Source organism: Carcharodon carcharias, chromosome 29, assembly GCF_017639515.1.
Source record: "Carcharodon carcharias isolate sCarCar2 chromosome 29, sCarCar2.pri, whole genome shotgun sequence".
Classification (NCBI taxonomy): domain Eukaryota; kingdom Metazoa; phylum Chordata; class Chondrichthyes; order Lamniformes; family Lamnidae; genus Carcharodon; species Carcharodon carcharias.
In genome coordinates, this window is record NC_054495.1 from 912,779 (window position 1) to 937,314 (window position 24,536).

A 24,536-nucleotide genomic window follows, 5' to 3' on the forward strand; every position below is an offset into this window, starting at 1 on the left:
TCACCTCTCTTCTATTTCTCCTTAGCTCTGTTGAAGGGTCATACGGACTCGAAACGTTAACTGTGTCCCTCTCCGCAGACGCTGTCAGACCTGCTTGAGTTTCTCCAGGTATTTTTGTTTTTGTCTTGTTCACGGATGTTTGCGACCCTTTGCCCTCACTCAGGGCAGGGAGGGGCAAGCTTGCAGTTTGACGGCTCTGTTTAAGCTGGTGGGGGCAGGCGTGGGGAGTGGGAGGATGTGTCTGGAGGCGGATATGAGCCCGAGTTGCCTCGGAGCAGCTTACAGGCAGGAGGGGTCTTCGCCTGGGTTGTTCCACGTCCAAGAGTGTGTCCAGAGGGGAGGGCGGTATAAACGAGCAGGAAATCCGTCCTTTTTTCATTTGGCCGGGGCAGGGGGCGGGGGGGGGGTGGGATAACTTTTCGGTGGAAGATAAATGCTGGCGGGTCGAGTCTAGTTCAGTATTGCGGAGCCCGTCACTCACTCACTCACTCTGTGCCTCAGCTCCAAACTTGCCTCTCACCGATACAGGTCCTAGCCCAGAGCCTGAAGTATGGAGCTACCTTTCGCTGTTCTCTTCTTGTCAGTTCTAGCGGGGCATGGTGAGTTTTTGCACATTGCACAACTCTTTTTTGCTCGTGTGTGTTGTATGGTATTTTATTTTAAACTTTTGATGTGTGTCAGTCCCGAAACAAGCATCGACAGTGTCTGTTACACTTTTTTTCTCGCCGATATTTAGTTTCAATTTGACAGATCAACGACACCCAACCCCCCCCCCCCCCCCCCCACCCCCCACAACCACCTCTCTTTCTCCCTCCCCTCTCTGGGGAGTTTAAACACTTAGCCTGTATCAGGAAATCTTTTATTTTGATAGAGGGAGTTGATACCAGAACTCAAATGTTAATTGTTCAAGACGGAGATTAATCCGTGCTTAGGGGGAGAGAGAGAGAGACACACTCATTCGGCTGAACCTGTCAAAAAGCTTAATATTTATATTGTAAGGCGCATTATGTATATTCAAATACTTTCTTCATATAAAATTGAATCGCGTGCAAGGTATTAAATTAAACATTTAGGATTAGGAATATTTTGGAACACTGTATTGTAGGATATGCTTAATTCCCCCATAATTGTGAATATGGTTAAATATTAAATCTCCCAGATTATTGGATAGAATATTAAGTGAGTTAACAGTCTTAAATTGTTCAAAACGTTCATTGCACATATACTCAATATGTATTAATGTTGAGTTGTGCTTAGAAGATCGTATTTAGCACAGGGATAATTTGACACAAACAGAAAATGCTGGAAAAACTCAGCAGGTCTAAGCATCTGTGGAGAGAGAAACAGAGTTAACATTTCGAGTCCATGTGACTCTTCAGATTCTGTTTTCTCTGTTTTTGTTTCAGATTTCCAACATCCGCAGTATTTTGCCTTTATCTTAGTAATTTGACGTATGATGTGTGGTGAGTTTGGGGGGGCTTTGTGAGTAGGGGGGGGGGGAGGAGGTGTGGGGGTGGAACAGGTGAGTTTAGCCCCTCCAAGTCACTCACCATCCTGACTTGGAAATATATCGGCTGTTCCTTCACTGTCGCCGGGTCAAAATCCTGGAACTCCCTCCCTAACAGCACTGTGGGTGTACCTACACCACATGGACTGCAGCGGTTCAAGAAGGCAGCTCACCACCACCTTCTCAAGGGGCAATTAGGGATGCCCATATCTTGTGAACAAATGAAAAAACAAGACTGTTGAAGGGTCATTCGGACTCGAAACGTTAACTGTGTTCCTCTCCACAGATGCTGTCAGACCTGCTGAGTTTCTCCAGGTATTTTTGTTTTTGTTTTGGATTTCCAGCATCCGCAGTTTTTTGCTTTTATATAAAAAAACAACACCCCCTGACTCCCCAAATGGGGCTAGGTTTGTCAGAACACCTGTTTATGGAGATGCATCGCTGCAATTGGTCAGACTTACATTTCTCTAGTGCCTTTGACCACCTCAGGATGTCCCAAAGTGTCTCACAGCCAATGTATCTCTGTCTCTCTCTCTGTGTCTCTCTCTCTCTCTCTCTGTGTCTCTCTCTCTCTCTCTCTGTGTCTCTCTCTTTCTCTCTCTGTGTGTCTCTCTCTCTCTCTGTGTGTCTCTGTCTCTCTCTGTGTGTCTCTCTCTCTCGCTTTCTGTCTCTATCTCTCTCTGTGGTGTCTCTTTCTCTCTCTCTGTGTCTCTCTGTGTGTGTGTGTCTCTGTGTGTGTGTCTCTGTGGGTGTGTCTCTGTGTGTGTCTCTGTGTGTGTGTGTGTGTGTGTCTGTGTGTGTGTGTCTCTCTGTGTGTGTGTGTCTCTGTGTGTGTGTGTGTCTCTCTGTGTGTGTGTCTCTGTGTGTGTGTGTGTGTGTGTGTCTGTGTCTGTGTGTGTGTGTGTGTGTCTCTCTCTCTCTCTCTGTGTGTGTGTCTGTTTGTCTCTCTCTCTCTCTCTTTGTGTGTGTCTCTCTCTCTTTGTGTGTCTCTCTCTCTCTGTGCATGTCTCTCTCTCTGTGCATGTCTCTCTTTGTGCGTGTCTCTCTCTCTCTCTGTCTCTTTCTGTGTGTGTGTGTGTGTCCCTCTGTGTGTGTGTCCCTCTGTGTGTGTGTGTGTGTGTGTGTGTGTGTGTGTGTCTTTCTCTCTCTCTCTCTCTCTCTGTGTGTCTCTCTCTCTCTCTCTGTGTGTGTCTCTCTCTGTGTCTCTCTCTATCTCTCTCTCTCTCTCTGTGTCTGTGTGTCTCTCTCCCCCCTCCTTTAAGACAATCCTTAAAAACTTATCTCTTCAACTGAGATTTCGGTTACCTGTCCTCATACCTGCTTATGTGGCCTAGGTTCAAATTTCATTTTAAAATGCTCCTGTGGGACATTGTGTTATGTTAAAGGTGCAATATAAATATAAGTTATTGTGTTGCTACTTTGCATGACATATATCTGTTTTCCCAGATGTACATGTCATTCCTATCACACTATTACATTGTAAACCTTGAGGTGTGGTTGCAACATTCTGTGACAGTCCCTACCACTGGTTGCTGTTCATGTCCAGTTCTGGTTACCTCACTCTGGGAAGGATGTGAGGGTCCTTGAGAGGGTGGGGAGGAGATTGAGCAGAATGGGTCCAGGGATGAGGAATTTTAGCTACAAGGTTGGGTTGGAGAAGCTGGAGTTGTTCTCCTTGGAGCAAAGGAGATTGAGGTGGGGGGGGGATCTGATCGAGGTGTACGAGATGATGACGGGTTTAGATCAGGTAGACAAAGAGAAGCTGTTGCCATTGGCTGATGGCACAAGGACTGGGGGACACAGATTGAAGGTTTTGAGGATGTGGGGAGCAACTTTTTTACACAGCGAGTGGTAATGAGCTGGAACTCGCTGCCTACAAGGATGGTGGAAGCGGAGACACTGAACGATTTCAAAAGGAAATTGGACGGACACTTGAGGGAAATAAACTTGCAGGAATATGGGGATAGAGTGGGGGGAATGGGACTGACTGGATTGCGCTACAGAGAGACAGCATGGACTCAATGGGCCGAATGGCCCCCTGTACTGTAATGAAACTATGACTTAAAAATAGCAAAAGTAGCAGAGAATAGGGGCGGAAAAGGAATTTCATTGCAACAGGCATTCTAAGTGGCATGCAGGAATTTCAATCTTTGTTAGATATGGGACATCAATATTGTCTATTTATCTTTCTATACAAGCCAGTTTGCAAATTGAGGGGTGTACAGTAGCACACTGCTTACGTTACCGGACTAATGATCGGAGGATGTGAGTTCAGGTACCACCGTGACAGTTGGTGGAATTTAAATTCAGAAGTGGGAAGTGATTGACTTTGGTATGAAGAAGGTGGAGAGACAACATAAAATAAAGGATATTATTCTAAAGGTGGAGCAGAAGCAAAGGGGCCTTGGGTGTGTACATGTGCATTAATCATTGAAAGCGATAGAACAGCATGAGAAACCAGTTAATAAAGCAAATGGCATCCTAAGGTTTTATTAATAGGGGCGTAAAGTACAAGAACAAGGAGATAAAAACAAAAAACTGCGGATGCTGGAAATCCAAAACAAAAACAGAAACAGAAATACCTGGAAAAACTCAGCAAGTCTGGCAGCATTGGCAGAGAAGAGTACAGTTGACGTTTCGAGTCCTCATGACCCTACAACAGAACTGGTTATGTTAGACTTGTATAAAACACCAGTTTGGCCTCAGCTGGAGTATTGTGTCCGGTTCTGGGCTCTGCACTTTAACGCAGCATGTGAAGACACTAGAGAGAGTGCAGCAAAGATTCACGAGAATGGTTCCAGAGATGAGGAACTTCAGTTCTGTGGATAGATGGGAGAAGACCGGACAGTTATCCTTGGAGAAGGGAAGGTTGAGAAGAGATTTTGACAGAGGTGTTCAAAATCACGAGGGGTCCGGACAGAGTAGATAAGGGGGAAACCGTTCCCATCGGTGGAAGGATCGAGAACCAGGGGGACACAGATTTAAGGCGATTGGCCACACGATGGAAAACTTTTCAAGTCCAGTTCGATCGAAGCATTCGAGAGGAAATTGGATTATCATCTGAAAGGGATAATGTGCAGGGTTACGGGGAGAAGGCGGGGTAATGCTACTAAGTGAATTGTTCTTTCGGAGAGCTGACACAGACATGATAGACCGAATGGCCTCCTTCTATGCTATAACAATCCTATGATTCTGTGAACTAAATAAATCTGTAATAAAATGCCAGACTTATTAATTATGATCATGTCATAAAAACCCATCTGGTTCATTAATGTCCAAAATCCGCTGTCCTTACTTGGTCTGGCTTACACATGATTCCAGACCCAGCGATGTGGTTGACTCTTTGACTACCCCCTGAACAAGGGCACTTAGGGGTGGGCAACTGGCATAGGCAGCGATGCCCACATCCCATGAACGAATAAAAAAAATAAAATCTCTTCCTCACCCTCTCCAAGACCTTGACATCCTCCCTAAAGTGTTGTGAATTGGACACAATCCATCCAACTGTGGCCCAACCAGCATTTCACAAGAGAGAACGCTGATTGTTTGGCAAGTGGATAAGTGTGATGTTCTGCACTTTGGCAGGAAGAATAGAGGAGCTGAATATTGTTTAAGTGGAGAAAGACTGCAGAAAGCTGCAGCACAGAGGGATTTGGGGGTCCTCGTGCATGAATCCCAAAAAGCTAACATACAAGTTCAGTGGGTAATAGGGAAGGCAAGTGGAATGTTGGCCTTTATTTCAAAGGGAATGGAGTATATAAAACCGTACAAGGCACTAGTTAGACCACACCTAGAATGCTGTGAACAGTTTTGGTCCCTTTATCTAAGGGAACATACACTGGCATTGGAGGCAGTCCAGAGAAGCTTCATGAGTTTGATTCCGGGTATGGAGGGATTTTCTTATGAGGAGAGGTTGAGTCGGTTGGGCCTGTACTCATTGGAATTTAGAAGAATGAGAAGCGACCTTATTGAAACATGTAAGATTCTTAGGGGGCTTGACAGGGTAGATGTTGAGAGGTTGTTTCCCATTGTGGGAGAGTCTAGGACCAGAGGGTATACTCTCAGAGCAAGGGGTCGCCCATTTAATACAGAGATGAGGAGGAATTTCTTCTCTGAGGGTAGTGAATCTGCAGAGGGCTGTAGAGGCTGGGTCGTTAAGTATATTCAAGGCTGAGATAGATTTTTAATCAGTAAGGGAATCGGGGGTTATGGGGAAAAGGCAGGGAAGTGGAGTTAAGGATTATCAGATCAGCCATGATCTCATTGAATGGCAGCGCAGACTCGATGGGCCGAATGGCCTACTTCTGCTCCTGCGCCTTATGGTCCTATGGACTCTCCCAAACAATCAGCATTCTCTTCTCAAGCAGTATGAATTGTTATTCCCTTTATAATCGGTATTCTTGCGTACCTGACCCGATGAGTGCAAGATGAGAAGCTTCGACAGCCTATTCCTCTTTTTTTTTATTTTCAGCAATAAAATCTGGAATATAAAGCTCATCTCAGTCACGGGGACCATGACAACGATCATTGATCATCTTAAATACCCATCTGGTTCGCTGATGTCCTTTTGGGGAAGGAGATCTGCAGACCTCACCTGGCCTGGGCAAAAATGTAACTCTGGGCCCACAGCAATGCGGACAATTCCTAACTGCCCCTCGGAAATGGCCCTAGCAAGCCACTCAGCTCAAGGGCAATTAGGGATGGGCAACAAACGCTGGCCTGGCCAGTGAGGCCCACATTCCATGTAAGAGTAAAACAGAACATACAGCCCGCATGTATGTTCGCTTTTTAGAATCGCACAATTTAGTTTATATGGTTTGTTTTTTTTTCCTGTGTTGTTAGAGCACAGCAGCTTTTCACAGTTGTTAAGCAAAGATTCGCACAGACACTAAGTCAGCGGTGATTGCTGAGTTACATGACAAGCTTCCTATTCTGGCATGAACTAGTGCCAAACAATATAAAAAATATGGCCTGGTACAATTGTGAGAGCTACTGCCATGTCTCCTCAGCACTTTCAAATGCTCAGACAGTGTTTTATTTTACATAAATATTGTTGTAAGAGCCACTGGAATTCTGCAGGGCTGGGCCAGAATAGATATTTCCATCAATTCACCATTGGCAGGTAACTCCTGAATCCTGAGCTCTGGGGGGATTCACTCCCTGAAACCCTTTGCCCCTCTCCCCCACTCTCTGTCCTCTTAACTTTTGGTTGACCCTTTCAGGTAAATTGCAGATTGCAGACACTGAGATTCCTCGATTCTTGTTGGATTAGGGTGTTAAGGGATATATAGCAGAAGCGGACTGAAAACAATCTACGAGATGCACTGCAGCAACTCACCAAGGCTCCTTAGACAGCACCTTCCAAACCCACGACCGCTACCATCTAGAAGGACAAGGGCAGCAGACACATGGGAACACCACCACCTGGAAGTTCCCCTCCAAGTCACTCACCATCCTGACTTGGAAATATATCGGCCGTTCCTTCACTGTCGCTGGGTCAAAATCCTGGAGCTCCCTCCCTAACAGCACTGTGGGTGTACCTACACCACACGGACTGCAGCGGTTCAAGAAGGCAGCTCAACACCACCTTCCAAAGGGGCAACTAGGGATGGGCAATAAACGTTGGCCCAGCCAGCGACGCCCACATCCCATGAACGAATAAAAACACCAGCAAAAACTGGTTAATCGTGACCCAATAGAATGGTGGAAAAGACCCAAGGACTCATCCTCTACCTGATGTTCCTCTGCACCCATTAAAAACCAATCAGATTCTGTAATCTGTGTATTTCTCTCTTGCAGCCCACGCACTGAGGTGTTACAAATGCGAAGACTCCAAATGTGACCAAGGGGCAGAGGTGCAAGCCTGTGCAGGAGGAGAAATGTGTATGACGAGAACAGGCTGGCAGAAACATGGTGCGTGAGCAATGTATATATTAACACAAAACAGATTCCCAGCCGGGACCCTCCCAAAGTATTGAAGCTATTAAGGGGAACAGATTAGGGGCCGATAGAGAGAAATTATTTCCGCTTGTTTCGGGGAGTCTGGGACTATGGGGGCAGAGTCTAAAAATGAGAGGCCGGACTTTCCAGGAGTGAAACTAGGAAACACTCCCACACACATAGGGTGGGAGAAGTTTGGAATTCTCTTCACCAAATGGCAATAGATCAATTGTTAATTTTAAATCAGAGATTGATAGATTTTTGTCATCTTTATTTGTTTCAGGGGATGTGGGTGTCACTGGCAAGACCAGCACTTGTTGCCCATCCCTAATTGCCCTTGAACTGAGTGTCTTGCTCGGCCATTTCAGAGGGGCAGTTAAGAGTCAAACACGTCGCTGTGGGGTCTGGAGTCGCGTGTAGACCAGACTGGGTAAGGAGGGCAGATTCCCTTCCCCAAAGGGGCATTGGTGATCCAGAGGGGTTTTTACAACAGATAGACAGTTTTGTGGTCCCCATGACTGAGACTAGCTTTCAATTGCAGATTTATTAATTGAATCCAAATTCCACAAGTTGAGATCCAAAGCCATGTACCCAGAACATTGGCCTGGGCCTCTGGATTACTGGTCCCGTGACATTCCCACTAAGCCACCATCTTCCCTTAAAAGGGATTGCCCAGGTATTAAGGAATATGGGACAAAGGCGGGTATGTGGTGTTAGGTCACAGACCAGCCATGTTCTCACTGAATGGAGGAACAGGCTCAAGGGGCTGCATGGCCTCCTCCTCTTCCCATGTTCGGACTTTAGTACCTTGAATTCCAACTCTGTCGGAAACTTTGAGCCCCAGAGACTCGAGACCATAATTTAGGCCAACACTCCCAGTGCTGGTACTGAGTAAGTGCTGCACAGTCGGAGGGTCTGAGCACTCCCTCAGGACTGACCCTCCGACAGTGCAGCACTCCCTCAGGACTGACCCTCCGACAGTGCAGCACTCCCTCAGGACTGACCTTCCGACAGTGCAGCACTCCCTCAGTACTGACCCTCCGACAGTGCAGCATTCCCTCAGGACTGACCCTCTGACAGTGCAGCACTCCCTCAGGACTGACCCTCTGTCAGTGCAGCACTCCCTCAGGACTGACCCTTTGTCAGTGCAGCACTCCCTCAGGACTGAGCCACCGACAATGCAGCACTCCATCAGGACTGAGCCTCTGACAGTGCAGCACTCCCTCAGGACTGACCCTCCGACAGTGCAGCACTCCCTCAGGACTGACCCTCCGACAGTGCAGCACTCCCTCAGGACTGACCCTCAAACAGTGCAGTGTTCCCTCAGGACTGACCCTCCGACAGTGCAGCGCTCCCTCAGCACTGACCCTCCGACAGTGCAGCACTCCCTCAGCACTGACCCTCCGACCGTGCAGCGCTCCCTCAGCACTGACCCTCCGACCGTGCAGCGCTCCCTCAGCACTGACCCTCTGACCGTGCAGCGCTCCCTCAGTACTGACCCTCCGACAGGGCAGCACTCCCTCAGTACTGACCCTCCGACAGGACAGCACTCCCTCAGTACTGACCCTCTGACAGTGCAGCACTCCCTCAGCACTGACCTTCCGACAGTGCAGCACTCCCTCAGCACTGACCCTCCGACCGTGCAGCGCTCCCTCAGCACTGACCCTCCGACCGTGCAGCGCTCCCTCAGCACTGACCCTCCGACCATGCAGCGCTCCCTCAGCACTGACCCTCCGACCGTGCAGCGCTCCCTCAGCACTGACCCTCCGACCGTGCAGCGCTCCCTCAGCACTGACCCTCTGACCGTGCAGCGCTCCCTCAGCACTGACCCTCCGACCGTGCAGCCCTCCCTCAGTACTGACGCTCCGACAGTGCAGCACTCCCTCAGCACTGACCCTCCGACTGTGCAGCACTCCCTCAGCACTGACCCTCCGACAGTGCAGCGCTCCCTCAGTACTGACCCTCCGACAGTGCAGCACTCCCTCAGTACTGACCCTCCGACCGTGCAATGAAGGGTGAACATGAGGTTGATCAGTGAGGGTGGGTTAAGAAAACAAGATGGAGCCTGGGGCCTGCAGTTACTGATTGTCTCGCCTCTGCTAATGGGATGGGGTGCGGAGAGAGTGTGAGAGTCTCAGCCCTTCTGCCCGAGTAGCCAATGGAGGAGGAGGATTCCAAGGACGGTCTGATGCATTTGCATAGGCAGGAATGCCATCAGTGTGATGCACCCCATGGCCAATCACTGGGCACTGGTGCCTGTTCATGGGTAGGGGAGGGCTCAGCATTACTCAAGTGGGAGCCTTGTCTGACAGATATGCAAGTATTGAGCTACTCTCTGGGACAGGGTTAGTGACGAGGGTTGGATTTATAATCTTTTATGTTCTTTCTCCCCCCCACCCCGTTTCTCAGTTGGGAAAAAGGTAGTGAAGTCCTGCATCGCTTCCAAGGACTGTACAAATATCAGCCTCAACCTCGGCTCCATTATCACTACAATCAATTGCTGCACCAAGGATTTGTGTAACGGAGAAACAGGTAACATGATCACCACAAATCCATATCTACCTCCATCTCTTTCACTCTGTCTCGCATCTCCCTTGCTCTATGTCTCTCTATCTCAGTTTCTATCTCTCTATCCCTCTATCTCTGTCTCTGGCTGCCTCTCTCATTTCTCTGTCTCTATGTCCCTCTGTCCCTCTTTACCCCTATATCTCTGTCGCTCTCACTCTATCTCATTCACTCTCTCTCTCTCTCTCTCTATCTCCCTCCATCTCACATGCATATATTTCTCAAATTCTCTCTACATCTCTCTATATATCTTCATATATATCATACATAATACAGATCTCTATCTCTCTGCAGCTCACTCTAGCCCCCCTTGCTCTAGCCCCCCTTGCTCTAGCCCCCCTTGCTCTAGCTCCCCTTGCTCTAGCCCCCTTGCTCTAGCCCCTCTCTCTCTCTACCCCCTCTCTCTCTTTACCCCCTCCCTCTCTCTCTACCCTCCTCTCTCTAACCCCCTCTCTCTCCCTCTCCCTCTACCCCCATCTCTCTCTCTACCCCTTCTCTCTCTCTCTCTCTACCCCTTCTCTCTCTACCCTTTCTCTCTCTCTCTCTACCCCTTCTATCTCTCTCTCTCTCTCTACCCCTTCTCTCTCTCTCTCTACCCCTTCTCTCTCTCTCTCTCTCTACCCCTTCTCTCTCTCTCTCTCTACCCCCCCCCCTCTACCCCATCTCTCTCTCCATCCTCCTCTCTCTCTACCCCACTCTCTCTACCCCACCACTTTGTCTCTCTCTCTCTCTCTCTCTCTCCATACCCTTCTCTCTCTCTTTCTACCCCACTGTCTCTACCTCCCTCCTCTCTCTTTCTACCCCCTCTCTCTTTCTCTCCATACACCCTGTCTCTGTCTCTCTCTCTACCTCCCTCCCTCTCTCTCTCTCTGTCTCTCTCTCTACCCTCCCGCTCTCTCTTTCTCTCTCTCTCTACTCTCCCTTTCTCTCTCTGTCTCTTTACCCCCTCCCTCCCTCCTTCTCTGTCCCTTTATCTGTCCATCTAACCATCTTTATTTGTCACTCCCTATGTCCCTCTCTCTTTTTAGCTGCTTTGTTCTGTCTGTGATTTTCTCTCAGATTGCCTCTGCTCTCCAGCGCAATCTTGTTGGGGGACACAGGTCGACAGACACTGACCACGTACCAGACCCCCAACCCTGACTGTCATTCCCGAGTGAGCATCAGCAGCAGCTGGTGGGGTTGATGGGTTGGGAAGCGACTGACCGGGGGTTAGGAGCGGGGGAGGTTTGCTGTTCAGCCTGGGGGACCAACAGGCTTGATCCTAATCTTGATTTGTGTTGGTTTGGAGAGCCATTGCAGTTTTGGCTCAAAGTAAGGGTCAGGGGTTAATATTGTTAAAATTCTGGAAGTTACCACTGATCAGAAACTGAACTGGACCCAGCCATATAAATACTGTGGCTACAAGAGCAGGTCAGAGGCTGGGAATCCTGCGGTGAGTAACTCACCTCCTGACTCCCCAAAGCCTGTCCACCATCTACAAGGCACAAGTCAGGAGTGTGATGGAATACTCCCCACTTGCCTGGATGAGTGCAGCTCCCACAACACTCAAGAAGCTCGACACCGTCCAGGACAAAGCAGCCCCGCTTGATTAGCACCACATCCACAAACATTCACTCCCTCCACCTCCGACGCACAGTAGCAGCAGCGTGTGTACCATCTACAAGATGCACTGCAGGAATTCACCAAGGCTCCTTAGACAGCACCTTCCAAACCCACGACCTCTACCATCTAGAAGGACAAGGGCAGCAGACACATGGGAACACCACCACCTGGAAGTTCCCCTCCAAGTCACTCACCACCTTGACTTGGAAATCTATCAGCCATTCCTTCACTGTCACTGGGTCAAAATCCTGGAACTCCCTCCCTAATAGCACTGTGGGTGTACCTACACCACATGGACTGCAGCGGTTCAAGAAGGTGGCTGAGCACCAGCTTCTCAAGAGGCAATTAGGGATGGGTGACAAATGATGTCCATCCAATGGCGCCCACATCCCGTGAACAAACTGAGGAAAAAAAAAAGGAAATCTTGTTAAACTTTGTTCGCTCCAAATTTTAATTGGCTCTTAGGTTCAAGTAGGTGTCAAAGGACTTCATGACCCCTTCAAAGTTATCGGAAGATTCATTTATTCCTTGGCTGGTATTATGTCGTCGGCTATTGGACCTACTGAATATAATAGCTCGCTTCCTAGCAATTCCCTGAAAAGAATGTGGTTTGAGATCAAGGTTCGTGAGTTCCCCAGTCAAAAAGCCAATGAGAGTCAGTGTCTTGAGGGGGAGCGAGGAGGTCACAGATATAGAGAGAGGGACAGAGTGAGGGGTGATGCACTAAAAACCTCTTGCTCTTGGTTTCCAGTCCAGGAGGAGAAGAATGAACTGCTCTGTATGGGTTGCATGGACATGCTCAGTGACTTCAAGTGTAACAGAACTGGTCCTGTACAATGCAAAGAGAGCCAGACCAAGTGCGGAAATCTTCAAAGCTTCAACTCGCGAGGTACGTCAAAAAGTCTGCTCCTCTTCTGAACCCTCTCAACAACTACAACAACAACACATGGCATTTATATAGCGTCTTGGGGTTGAGAATTGACCTCCAATTCCTTCCACTAAGCCTGATGACAGGCGGTAAGATGGGGACAGTTTTCTGGTCAGCCATATTTCAGAAGGCAAGGGCAAACCACTGCCGCATTTTGCCAAGAAGAATCGTGGACCAATCCAATGGAAGACCGTGTTCACCAACATGTGGTGTAGGTACACCCACAGTGCTGTTACGGAGGGAGTTCCAGGATTTTGACCCAGCGATGGTGGGTCTTAGGGACATGGTACCCGAAGGAGGAGAATAGAATCTTTAACAGAGCAACACATCCTCAAGGAGTGATCGTCAAATGACATTTGACCCCCCCCAAGCCATATCCATCACTAATCCCCCACCACCCACATTCTGGGATTGCCACTGGCCAGAAACTGAACTGGACTAGCCATACAAATTCTGTGGCTATAACAGCAGGTCAGGGGCTGGGAATACTGCAGCGAGTACCTCACCTCCCTGACTCCCCAAAGCCTGTCCACCATCTACAAGGCACAAGTCAGGAGTGTGATGGAATACTCCCCACTTGCCTGGATGAGTGCAGCTCTCACAATACTCAAGAAGCTCGACACCATCCAGGACAAAGCAGCCCCACTTGATTGGCACCACATCCACAAACATTCACTCCCTCCACCACTGACGCACAGTAGCAGCAGTGTGTGTACCATCTACAGGATGCACTGCAGGAATTCACCAAGGCTCCTTAGACAGCACCTTCCAAACCCATGACCTCTACCATCTAGAAGGACAAGGGCAGCAGATACATGGGAACACCGCCACCTGGAAGTTCCCCTCCAAGTCACTCACCATCCTGACTTGGAAATATATCACCGTTCCTTCACTGTCGCTGGGTCAAAATCCTGGAACTCCCTCCCTAACAGCACAGTGGGTGTACCTACACCACATGGACTGCAGCGGTTGAAGAAGGCAGCTCACCACCACCTTCTCAAGGGCAACTAGGGATGGGCAATAAATGCTGGGCCCAGCCAGCGACACCCACAACCCGTGAAGGAATAAAAAAATTAAGGAGATATTAGGGCCAGGTGACCAAAAAATCGGTCAAAGGGGTCGGATTTAAAGAAGCATCTTAAAGGCGATGAGAGAGAGAGAGAGGTGGAGAGGTTTAGGGAGGGAAATCCAGAGCTCAGGGCCCCAGACAGCTGAAGGCACGGCCGCCAATGGTGGAGCGATGGGAATCGGGGGATGGTCAAGAGACCGGAATTGGAGGAGCGAAGAGATTTGGAGGGTTGTAGGGGCTGGAGGAGGTTACAGAGATAGGGAGGGTTGTAGGGGCTGGAGGAGGTTACAGAGATAGGGAGGGTTGTAGGGGCTGGAGGAGGTTACAGAGATAGGGAGTGTTGTAGGGGCTGGAGGAGGTTACAGAGATAGGGAGGGTTTTCGGGGCTGGAGGAGGTTACAGAGATAGGGAGGGTTTTCGGGGCTGGAGGAGGTTACAGAGATAGGGAGGGTTGTAGGGGCTGGAGGAGGTTACAGACATAGGGAGGGTTGTAGAGGCTGGAGGAGGTTACCGAGATAGGGAGGGTTGTAGGGGCTGGAGGAGGTTACAGAGATAGGGAAGGTTGTAGAGGATGGAGAAGGTTACAGAGATAGGGAGGGTTTTCGGGGCTGGAGGAGGTTACAGAGATAGGGAGGGTTTTCGGGGCTGGAGGAGGTTACAGAGATAGGGAGTGTTGTAGGTGCTGGAGGAGGTTACAGAGATAGGGAGGGTTGTAGGTGCTGGAGGAGGTTACAGAGATAGGGAGGGTTGTAGGTGCTGGAGGAGGTTACAGAGATAGGGAGGGTTGTAGGTGCTGGAGGAGGTTACAGAGATAGGGAGGGTTGTAGGTGCTGGAGGAGGTTACAGAGATAGGGAGAGTTGTAGGTGCTGGAGGAGGTTACAGAGATAGGGAGAGTTGTAGGTGCTGGAGGAGGTTACAGAGATAAGGAGGGTTGTAGGTGCTGGAGGAGGTTACAGATATAGGGAGAGTTGTAGGTGCTGGAGGAGGTTACAGAGATAGGGAGGGTTGTAGGTGCTGGAGGAGGTTACAGAGATAGGGAGGGTTGTAGGTGCTGGAGGAGGTTACAGAGATAGGGAGGGTTGTAGGTGCTGGAGGAGGTTACAGAGATAGGGAGGGTTGTAGGTGCTGGAGGAGGTTACAGAGATAGGGAGGGTTGTAGGTGCTGGAGGAGGTTACAGAGATAGGGAGGGTTCTGGTGCTGGAGGAGGTTACAAAGATAGGGAGGGTTGTAGGTGCTGGAGGAGGTTACAGAGATAGGGAGGGTTGTAGGTGCTGGAGGAGGTTACAGAGATAGGGAGGGTTGTAGGTGCTGGAGGAGGTTACAGAGATAGGGAGGGTTGTAGGTGCTGGAGGAGGTTACAGAGATAGGGAGGGTTGTAGGTGCTGGAGGAGGTTACAGAGATAGGGAGGGTTGTAGGTGCTGGAGGAGGTTACAGAGATAGGGAGGGTTGTAGGGGCTGGAGGAGGTTACAGAGATAGGGAGGGTTGTAAGGGCTGGAGGAGGTTACAGAGATAGGGAGGGTTGTAGGGGCTGGAGGAGGTTACAGAGATAGGGAGGGTTGTAGGGGCTGGAGGAGGTTACAGAGATAGGGAGGGTTGTAGGTGCTGGAGGAGGTTAGAGATAGGGAGGGTTGTAGGTGCTGGAGGAGGTTACAGAGATAGGGAGAGTTGTAGGGGCTGGAGGAGGTTACAGAGATAGGGAGGGTTGTAGGTGCTGGAGGAGGTTACAGAGATAGGGAGGGTTGTAGGTGCTGGAGGAGGTTACAGAGATAGGGAGGGTTGTAGGGGCTGGAGGAGGTTACAGAGATGGGGAGGGTTGTAGGTGCTGGAGGAGGTTACAGAGATAGGGAGGGTTGTAGGTGCTGGAGGAGGTTACAGAGATGGGGAGGGTTGTAGGTGCTGGAGGAGGTTACAGAGATAGGGAGGGTTGTAGGGGCTGGAGGAGGTTACAGAGATGGGGAGGGTTGTAGGTGCTGGAGGAGGTTACAGAGATGGGGAGGGTTGTAGGTGCTGGAGGAGGTTACAGAGATAGGGAGAGTTGTAGGTGCTGGAGGAGGTTACAGAGATAGGGAGGGTTGTAGGGGCTGGAGGAGGTTACAGAGATAGGGAGGGTTGTAGGTGCTGGAGGAGGTTACAGTGATAGGGAGGGTTGTAGGATGCTGGAGGAGGTTACAGAGATAGGGAGGGTTGTAGGGGCTGGAGGAGGTTACAGAGATAGGGAGGGTTGTAGGTGCTGGAGGAGGTTACAGAGATAGGGAGGGTTGTAGGATGCTGGAGGAGGTTACAGAGATAGGGAGGGTTGTAGGGGCTGGAGGAGGTTACAGAGATATGGAGGGTTGTAGGGGCTGGAGGAGGTTACCGAGATAGGGAGGGTTGTAGGTGCTGGAGGAGGTTACAGAGATAGGGAGGGTTGTAGGTGCTGGAGGAGGTTACAGAGATAGGGAGGGTTGTAGGTGCTGGAGGAGGTTACAGAGATAGGGAGGGTTGTAGGGGTTGGAGGAGGTTACAGAGATAGGGAGGGTTGTAGGGGTTGGAGGAGGTTACAGAGATAGGGAGGGTTGTAGGGGCTGGAGGAGGTTACAGAGATAGAGAGGCTGAGGAGGGATATGAAAACAAGAATAAGAATTTTAAACTGCAGGCGTTGCCAAGCTGGGAGCGAGTGTAGGTCAGTAAGCGAGAGAAGTTTATGGATGAACAGGTCTTGGTACGAGTTATAATTTGTCTTATTCAGAGTGTTTGGCTACAGAGACCACAGATGGAACAAACCTCCATTTCCCAGCTATGGAATCCAGATGGTTCAAGGTGGCACAGAGATGGTTCAGCTCTCTTGCCTCTGTTAGTTAATGTCGTGTGTTTGAGTCCTCCTTCATAATCCACGCTAACGCTCTACAGCCTCACTGTACTGACCCTCCGACAGTGCAGCACTCCCTCAGTACTGACCCTCCGACAGTGCAGCACTCCCTCAGTACTGACCCTCCGACAGTGCAGCACTCCCTCAGTACTGACCCTCCGACAGTGCAGCACTCCCTCAGTACTGACCCTCCGACAGTGCAGCACTCCCTCAGTACTGACCCTCTGACAGTGCAGCACTCCCTCAGTACTGACACTCTGACAGTGCAGCACTCCCTCAGTACTGACACTCTGACAGTGCAGCACTCCCTCAGTACTGACCCTCTGACAGTGCAGCTCTCCCTCAGTACTGACCCTCCGACAGTGCAGCACTCCCTCAGTACTGACCCTCCGACAATGCAGCACTCCCTCAGTAGTGCCCCTCCGACAGTGCAGCACTCCCTCAGTAGTGACCCCCCGACAGTGCGGCACTCCCTCAGTAGTGACCCTCCGACAGAGCGGCACTCCCTCAGTACTGCCCCTCCGACAGTGCGGCACTCCCTCAGCACTGACCCTCTGACAGAGCAGCGCTCCAGCACCTTCTGCGGTCCCTTCTGAATTCCAGCACCCACAGTATTTTATTCCCATTTATACGTTGTCAGAAGGAGCCTGCCTTGTTGCGTACATCTTATAAACACAGAAATGAATTTGGAGGAGCTGCTTCGAACCCCTCTCCTCTCTTCTGTAGCTGTGTGAGGGGCTTAAACCACATGGTCTGCCTCCTGGAGAAGGATAACAAAGCATTAACATCGAATTTCAATCTGTGGTTCTTTCTGACAGGTGATCGTAATATAATGGTTAATTTCCAAGGATGCGTGTCCAAATCCATTTGTTCCCTGAACTCCACAGAGCTTATCTTTGAGATCAATCTTGGAAATTCCTTTGAGTGCTGTGATGGTAATCTCTGCAATGGAACCTCTAGAACGGTGACAGGAGCTCTGTGTTGGATCATCCTGTGTTTATCTCTCCTTGTCACCAGCAATTGATATGATTATTGTGTGGGAGTGGGGTGGCGTGGCCGACTGTACATATAAGTAGATGAAATTATTATTTATCAGCCTTTTTGACATTATTTATTGGCAATTCCTGCTGCCTTCAGATGTTGCATTAAGGCTAATTGAAAAGTGAACGAGTGGCCGTGGGAACTTGAGGGTGGTTGAGCCAAGACGTTCTCCTCCGGCAGGTTGACGTGTTCACATTAGGCCGCAGGCCCAAAGCCTCGACTCCCATTGCTGTGCCCGGACGTGTAGCCCTCTACATTGGAAACACAGGGACAGGAGGAGGCCATTCAGCCCCTCCAGCCTGTTCCTCCTGTCATAAACGCTTTAATCACAGAAAATAATTCATCTTCAAGGGCTGAGAACATTCCGGAAGGATTTGCGTTTTAAAAGACACTGACTTTTAAAGGTCTCTGACAGCCGCTGTTCCTGGAAAAGACAGCATCTTATAAGAAAAGGTAATTAAGCAGCTTCAAAGAAACTGGAAACCTGTTGACCCCTGTTTATGGCTTCGACAAAAGTTCCCCAGGCCTGGGAAGCTGTGTTTTAAAAGCCTGTAGGCTTTGCAGAAAGAAAGAGCAACTACTTGGGTAGAGGACATACCAGCTCCTGAAGGTCCAGACACTGTCCCAAAGCAGGAAGTGGATGGAAGTTGGCTCCGAAACCGCTTTACGTTTTGAAATTGATTGACTGCAAGTTTTCCTCGAGTCTGCCTGAGGAGTTGCGCAAGATTCATCGATTGTTTCGTAGGCCAGTGCTGAGAAACCAACCGTATAACCTGGACACCATTTCAAGGGCTCCACCATCTATCCTGTTCCTTTTAAGCCACTTGCTTTTAACCTTTTTGCAGATTTCCTCTATTTCATTTTGATTTTTTTTGGAGCGTGTGTGTGCGAGGGAGCGTGTGTGTGTGTGTGTGCGCGCGAGGGAGCGTGTGTGTGTGTGTGTGTGCGCGAGGGAGCGTGTGTGTGTGAGGGAGCGTGTCTGTGTGTGTTGTCTGTGTGTGTGAGGGAGCGTGTCTGTGTGTGTTGTGTGTGTGTGAGGGAGCGTGTCTTTGTGTGTTGTCTGTGTGTGTGAGGGACCGTGTCTGTGTGTGTTGTCTGTGTGTGTGAGGGACCGTGTCTGTGTGTGTTGTCTGTGTGTGTGAGGGAGCGCGACTGTGTGTGTTGTCTGTGTGTGTGAGGGAGCGCGTCTGTGTGTGTTGTCTGTGTGTGTGTGAGGGAGCGCGTCTGTGTGTGTTGTCTGTGTGTGTGTGAGGGAGCGCGTCTGTGTGTGTTGTCTGTGTGTGTGTGAGGGAGCGCGTCTGTGTGTGTTGTCTGTGTGTGTGTGAGGGAGCGCGTCTGTGTGTGTTGTCTGTGTGTGTGAGGGAGCGCGTCTGTGTGTGTGTGTGAGGGAGCGCGTCTGTGTGTTGTCTGTGTGTGTGAGGGAGCGCGTCTGTGTGTGTTGTCTGTGTGTGTGAGGGAGCGCGTCTGTGTGTGTTGTCTGTGTGTGTGAGGGAGCGCGTCTGTGTGTGTTGTCTGTGTGTGTATGTGTGTGCGCAAGGGAGTGTGTCTGTGTGTATTTTTCACACAGTGAATGCTTTGGGTCTGGAATGCACTGCCTGGAAGTGTGGCGGAGGCAGGCTCAATCGAGGCATTCAAGAGGGCATCAGATGATTATTTGTTTCTATTCGATGTGCAGGGGTACAGGGTAAAGGCAGGGCAATGGCACTCGGTCATAATGCTCATTTGGAGAGCTGGTGCAGACACGTTGGGCTGAATGGCCTCCTTCTGCGCCATTAAAAGTGTGTGTTATACTTATTATACTTTCATTTTTCATACTGTATGTTAACAAGCTTTGCGTTTCCACTTGACAAGGCTGGTTTTATGATAAACTAATCATTTTGTAGTTTATTGAAGAAACCTGGCATTGAGTGGTCATTCTGAGACTAATGGGTAAAGCACATATTTGACCATATAGCTAGTTGGAGAAATCACTTAAGTACATGGTGTGACCCGTGGAGTAGTGGACCTAGAGACAGACAGTGCACTCCTCCCATCTCAGTCGTAACACTCCATTCAACGGGAACCTGGCTGACCTGTGACCTAACTTCACATACCCACCTTCGCCCCATATCCCTTAATCCCTTTGGATAACAAAAATCTATCAATCTCTCGGATATAAAATTAACAATTGATCTATTGCCATTTGGGGAAGAGAATTCCAAACTTTCCCCACCCTTTGTGTGTAGAAATGTTTCCTAATTTCAATCCTGAAAGGTCAGCCTCTCATTTTTAGACTCTGCCCCCAAATCCCAGACTCCCCCCCAACCAGGGGAAATAGTTTCTCTCTATCGACCCCGCTCTGTCCCCCTTAATATCTTCAAAACTTTGATCAAATCCCCCCCTTAACCTTCTAAATTCCAGGGTAATACAAGCCGAGTTTGTGTTTAATCTCTCCTCGTAATTTAACCCTCGGAGTCCTGGTCTCATTCTGGTAAATCGACACTGCGCTCCCTCCGAGGTCAGTACATCCTTCCTAAGGTGTGGGGCCCAGAGGGTCTCACAGTGACTCCCAGGTGTGGTCTAACCAGGGCCTTTGTATAGGCTGAAGTGTGACTCCTACCCCCTTGTATTCTAATCCTTGAGACGGAAAGACCAGTGTTCCATTCGTTGTTTTAATTATTATCTGTATCTTTTTGTGATATTGTAATGATTTGTGTAGCTGACCCTCCCCCAAGTCTCTTTGGATCTCCACTGTTTTGAGATTTTCGCCATTTAGAAATGCTTCTGTTCTGTCCTTTTTTGGTTCAAAGTGGATGACCTCAGACTTGCCAACGCTGCAGTCCATTCGTCACAGTCTTGCCCATTCCCTTCGCCTTTCAGTATCTCTTTATCATTCACGCTTCCACCTCTGCCGCTTACAGTGCGGCCTAACATCACTCCCAGGGCCTTCCAAATGCAAGGATCTGATTTCTCCTGGACCCTGGACCGGAGACCTCATCTCCAGCTGGTGCGTTGGGCCCCCACCTCGCAGGCTATTTGACCGAGAAAGGCGTCACAGCCTCCGTCTTATCGAATCCTGGCAGCTGACGGCACGGAGGGAAGGCTATTTTGCCCGTCCTGCCGTCTCCTAGCCCTAATCTGGCTTTCCGGGTCTTGATTGTACTGCCTTGTGGGTTACGATACTCTGGGTGTATATCCGAGTACGTTTTAAACATGATGAGAGTTTCTGCCTCGGACCACCCATTCAGGCCGTGAGTTCCAGATCCCCACCACCCCCCTGAGTGGAAAAAAAACTCCCCTCAATTCCCCCCCAACCTCCTGACCCAAAATCTATCACATCTGGTTACGAACCACACCTCCACCACCCCCCCACCCTCCTCTCTCCCCACCCACCCCCGCCGTGACATGTTGGATCGAGTCAGGAACTCGCTGCGCTAAAGGTTGATGAGGTTAAGAATAAAAAGTGTGGCATTTGGGTTTTCGGATTTAGGGATGAAGCACACTCGACCTTTAGCTGCCCCTTAGCGGCCCACCTGACCAAGACCATCGATACCTTCCTGCAGTCCACAGCTTTCTTCCCCATTGCCTGCAGACACCCCATCAGCTCTCGCGCAATCCTCGCTCACAAACACGTGGAGAGGCACGGGAAGATCGTTACAGAGCGACCGGTTCCCCATAAATATGTCTCTCGCTAAAGGCGGGTGGAAGAACTTCCAATGGGGACACAGGGTGAAGTTAAAATGGGGGCCGAAATTCCTTGGGGCGGCTCACCACTGCCCTCTGACCCCCACTTCACTGAAAAACCATCAGGACCAGACTTCATCGCCCATCCCTAATTGCCCCTTGGGAAGGCAGTGGTGAGCCGCCTTCTTGAACTGCTGCAGTCCATGTGGTGTAGGTACACCCACAGACAGAGAAAGGAGCTGTTCTCTTTGAAAGTGGTCCATTGGGTGAGTAAAGGCATTATCCACCCATGCTCCAATTGTATTTAAGTTGCCATGTTGCATAACTCTGTAAGTATTGAGAAACTTAATGCCTGCAATAAAAATAGGAAAAAAAGGAAGCCTCTGTCTGATTGTTCAATACTCTTACAGCAAGATGTTCTGACTTATGCATCATTCATGTCACACAAGTGCCAGGCAATGACCACATGTCAAAAGAGAATCCAACCATCACCCCTTGGCATTCGATGGCATTACCATCACTGAATCCCCCACTGGGGGTTACCATTGACCAGAACAGTTTCTGGACCAGCCATGTAAATACTGTGGCTACAAGAGCAGGTCAGAGGCTGGGAATCCTGCAGCGAGTAACTCACCTCCTGATTCCCCAAAGCCTGTCCACCATCTACAAGGCACAAGTCAGGAGTGTGATGGAATACTCCCCACTTCCCTGGATGAGTGCAGCTCCCACAACACTCAAGAAGGTCAACACCATCCAGGACAAAGCAGCCCCGCTTGATTGGCATCACATCCACAAACATTCACTCCCTCCACCACCGACGCACAATAGCAGCAGTGTGTGTACCATCTACAAGATGCACTGCAGGAATTCACCAAGGGTCCTTCGACAGCACCTTCCAAACCCACTACCGCTACCATCTAGAAGGACAAGGGCAGCAGACACATGGGAACACCATCATCTGGATGCAGGGATAATATTTCCTCTGGCTGGTGGGGTGGTCTAGAACAAGGGACTAAAGTCGCAGGATAAGAGGTAGATCATTTAGGTCTGAGATGAGGAGAAATTCCACTCAGAGGCTGATGAACCTGTGGAATTCTCTACCACAGAGGCTGTGGAGGCAAAGTCACTGAATATATTTAAGAAGGAAATAGATAGACTTCTGGACTCTAAAGGTATCAAGGGGCCTGGGGAGAGAGCGCAGGAGTCCAGTATTGAGGTAGAGGATCAGCCATGATCATATTCAATGGCAGACCAGGCTCGAAGGGCTGAATGATCTACTCCTGCTCCTATTTTCTATATTTCTATGTTTCTATGAATGGGCCTCCTCCAGTTCCTGAGTAACAGGCTCAAGGGGCTGAATGGGCCTCCTCCTGTTCCTGTGTAACAGGCTCGAGGGGCTGAATAGGCCTCCTCCTGTTACGTGTAACAGACTCGAGGGGGCTGAATGGGCCTCCTCCTGTTCTTGTGTAACAAGCTCGAGGGGCTGAATGGGCCTCCTCCTGTTCCTGTGTAACAGACTCGAGGGGCTGAATGGGCCTCCTCCTGTTCCTGTGTAACAGGCTCGAGGGGGACTGAATGTGCCTCCTCCTGTTCCTGTGTAACAGGCTTGAGGGGGGCTGAATGGACCTCCTCCTGTGCCTGGGTGACAGGCTCGAGGGGCTGAATGGGCCTCCTCCTGTTCCTGTGTAACAGGCTCGAGGGGCTGAATGGGCCTCCTCCTGTTCCTGTGAAACAGGCTCGAGGGGGCCGAATGGACCTCCTCCTGTTCCTGTGAATCAGGCTCGATGGGGCTGAATGGGCCTCCTCCTGTTCCTGTGTAACAGGATCGAGGGGGCTGAATGGGCCTCCTCCTGTTGCTGTGTAACAGGATCGAGGGGGCTGAATGGGCCTCCTCCTGTTCCTGTGTAACAGGCTTGAGGGGGGCTGAATGGGCCTCCTCCTGTTGCTGTGTAACAGGCTTGAGGGGGGCTGAATGGGCCTCCTCCTGTTCCTGTGTAACAGGATCGAGGGGCTGAATGGGCCTCCTCCTGTTCCTGTGAAACCGGCTCAAGGGGGCCGAATGGACCTCCTCCTGTTCCTGTGTAACAGGCTCGAGGGGGGCTGAATGGACCTCCTCCTGTTCCTGTGTAACAGGCTTGAGGGGGGCTGAATGGGCCTCCTCCTGTTCCTGTGTAACAGGATCGAGGGGCTGAATGGGCCTCCTCCTGTTCCTGTGAAACCGGCTCAAGGGGGCCGAATGGACCTCCTCCTGTGCCTGTGTAACAGGCTCGAGGTGGCTGAATGGGCTCCTCCTGTTCCTATGTAACAGGCTCGAGGGGGACTGAATGGGCCTCCTCCTGTTCTTGTGTAACAGGCTCGAGGGGGGCTGAATGGGTCTCCTCCTGTTCCTGTGTAACAGGCTCGAGGGGGGCTGAATGGGCCTCCTCCTGTTCCTGTGTAACAGGCTCGAGGGGGGCTGAATGGGCCTCCTCCTGTTCCTGTGTAAGAGGCTCGAAGGGCTGAATGGGCCTCCTCCTGTTCCTGTGTAACAGGCTCGAGGGGGGCTGAATGGGCCTCCTCCTGTTCCTGTGTAACAGGCTCGAGGGGGGCTGAATGGGCCTCCTCCTGTTCCTGTGTAACAAGCTCGAGGGGCTGAATGAGCCGCCGCCTGTTCTTGTGTAACAAGCTCGAGGGGCTGAATGGGCCTCCTCCTGTGCCTGGGTGACAGGCTCGAGGGGCTGAATGGGCCGCCTCCTGTGCCTGGGTGACAGGCTCGAGGGGCTGAATGGGCCTCCTCCTGTTCCTGTGTAACAGGCTCGAGGGGGCTGAATGGGCCTCCTCCTGTTCCTGTGTAACAGGCTCGAGGAGCTGAATGGGCCTCCTCCTGTTCCTGAGTAACAGGCTCGAGGGGGCTGAATGGGCCTCCTCCTGTTCCTGTGTAACAGGCTCGAGGGGGCTGAATGGGCCTCCTCCTGTTCCTGTGAAACAGGCTCGAGGGGGCCGAATGGACCTCCTCCTGTTCCTGTGAATCAGGCTCGAGGGGGCCGAATGGACCTCCTCCTATTACTGTGTAACAGGCTCGATGGGGCTGAATGGGCCTCCTCCTGTTCCTGTGAATCAGGCTCGAGGGGGCCGAATGGACCTCCTCCTATTACTGTGTAACAGGCTCGATGGGGCTGAATGGGCCTCCTCCTGTTCCTGTGTAACAGGCTCGAGGGGGCTGAATGGGCCTCCTCCTGTTCCTGTGTAACAGGCTCGAGGGAGTTGAATGAGCCTCCTCCTGTTCCTATGTAACAGGCTCGAGGGGGACTGAATGGGCCGCCTCCTGTGCCTGGGTGACAGGCTCGAGGGGCTGAATGGGCCTCCTCCTGTTCCTGTGTAACAGGCTCG

General features: G+C 50.5%; 1 protein-coding gene across 2 annotated transcripts; it reads left to right on the plus strand.

The window, feature by feature from the left end:
- Nucleotides 1-430: 430 nt before the first annotated feature.
- On the plus strand, nucleotides 431-17,982 carry LOC121271074. Of its 2 annotated transcripts, none has more exons than XM_041176797.1 (5): nucleotides 431-599; nucleotides 7,307-7,420; nucleotides 9,857-9,979; nucleotides 12,366-12,503; nucleotides 17,601-17,982. In XM_041176797.1, exons 1-5 carry the CDS (start codon nucleotides 551-553, stop codon nucleotides 17,627-17,629), a joined length of 453 nt encoding a protein of 150 aa, XP_041032731.1. In that variant the 5' UTR covers nucleotides 431-550; the 3' UTR covers nucleotides 17,630-17,982. The 2 variants fall into 2 exon arrangements, with proteins under 2 accessions (XP_041032731.1, XP_041032730.1); XM_041176796.1 differs by having other exon boundaries at nucleotides 432-599; nucleotides 17,282-17,982.
- The last annotated feature ends 6,554 nt before the right edge of the window (nucleotides 17,983-24,536 follow it).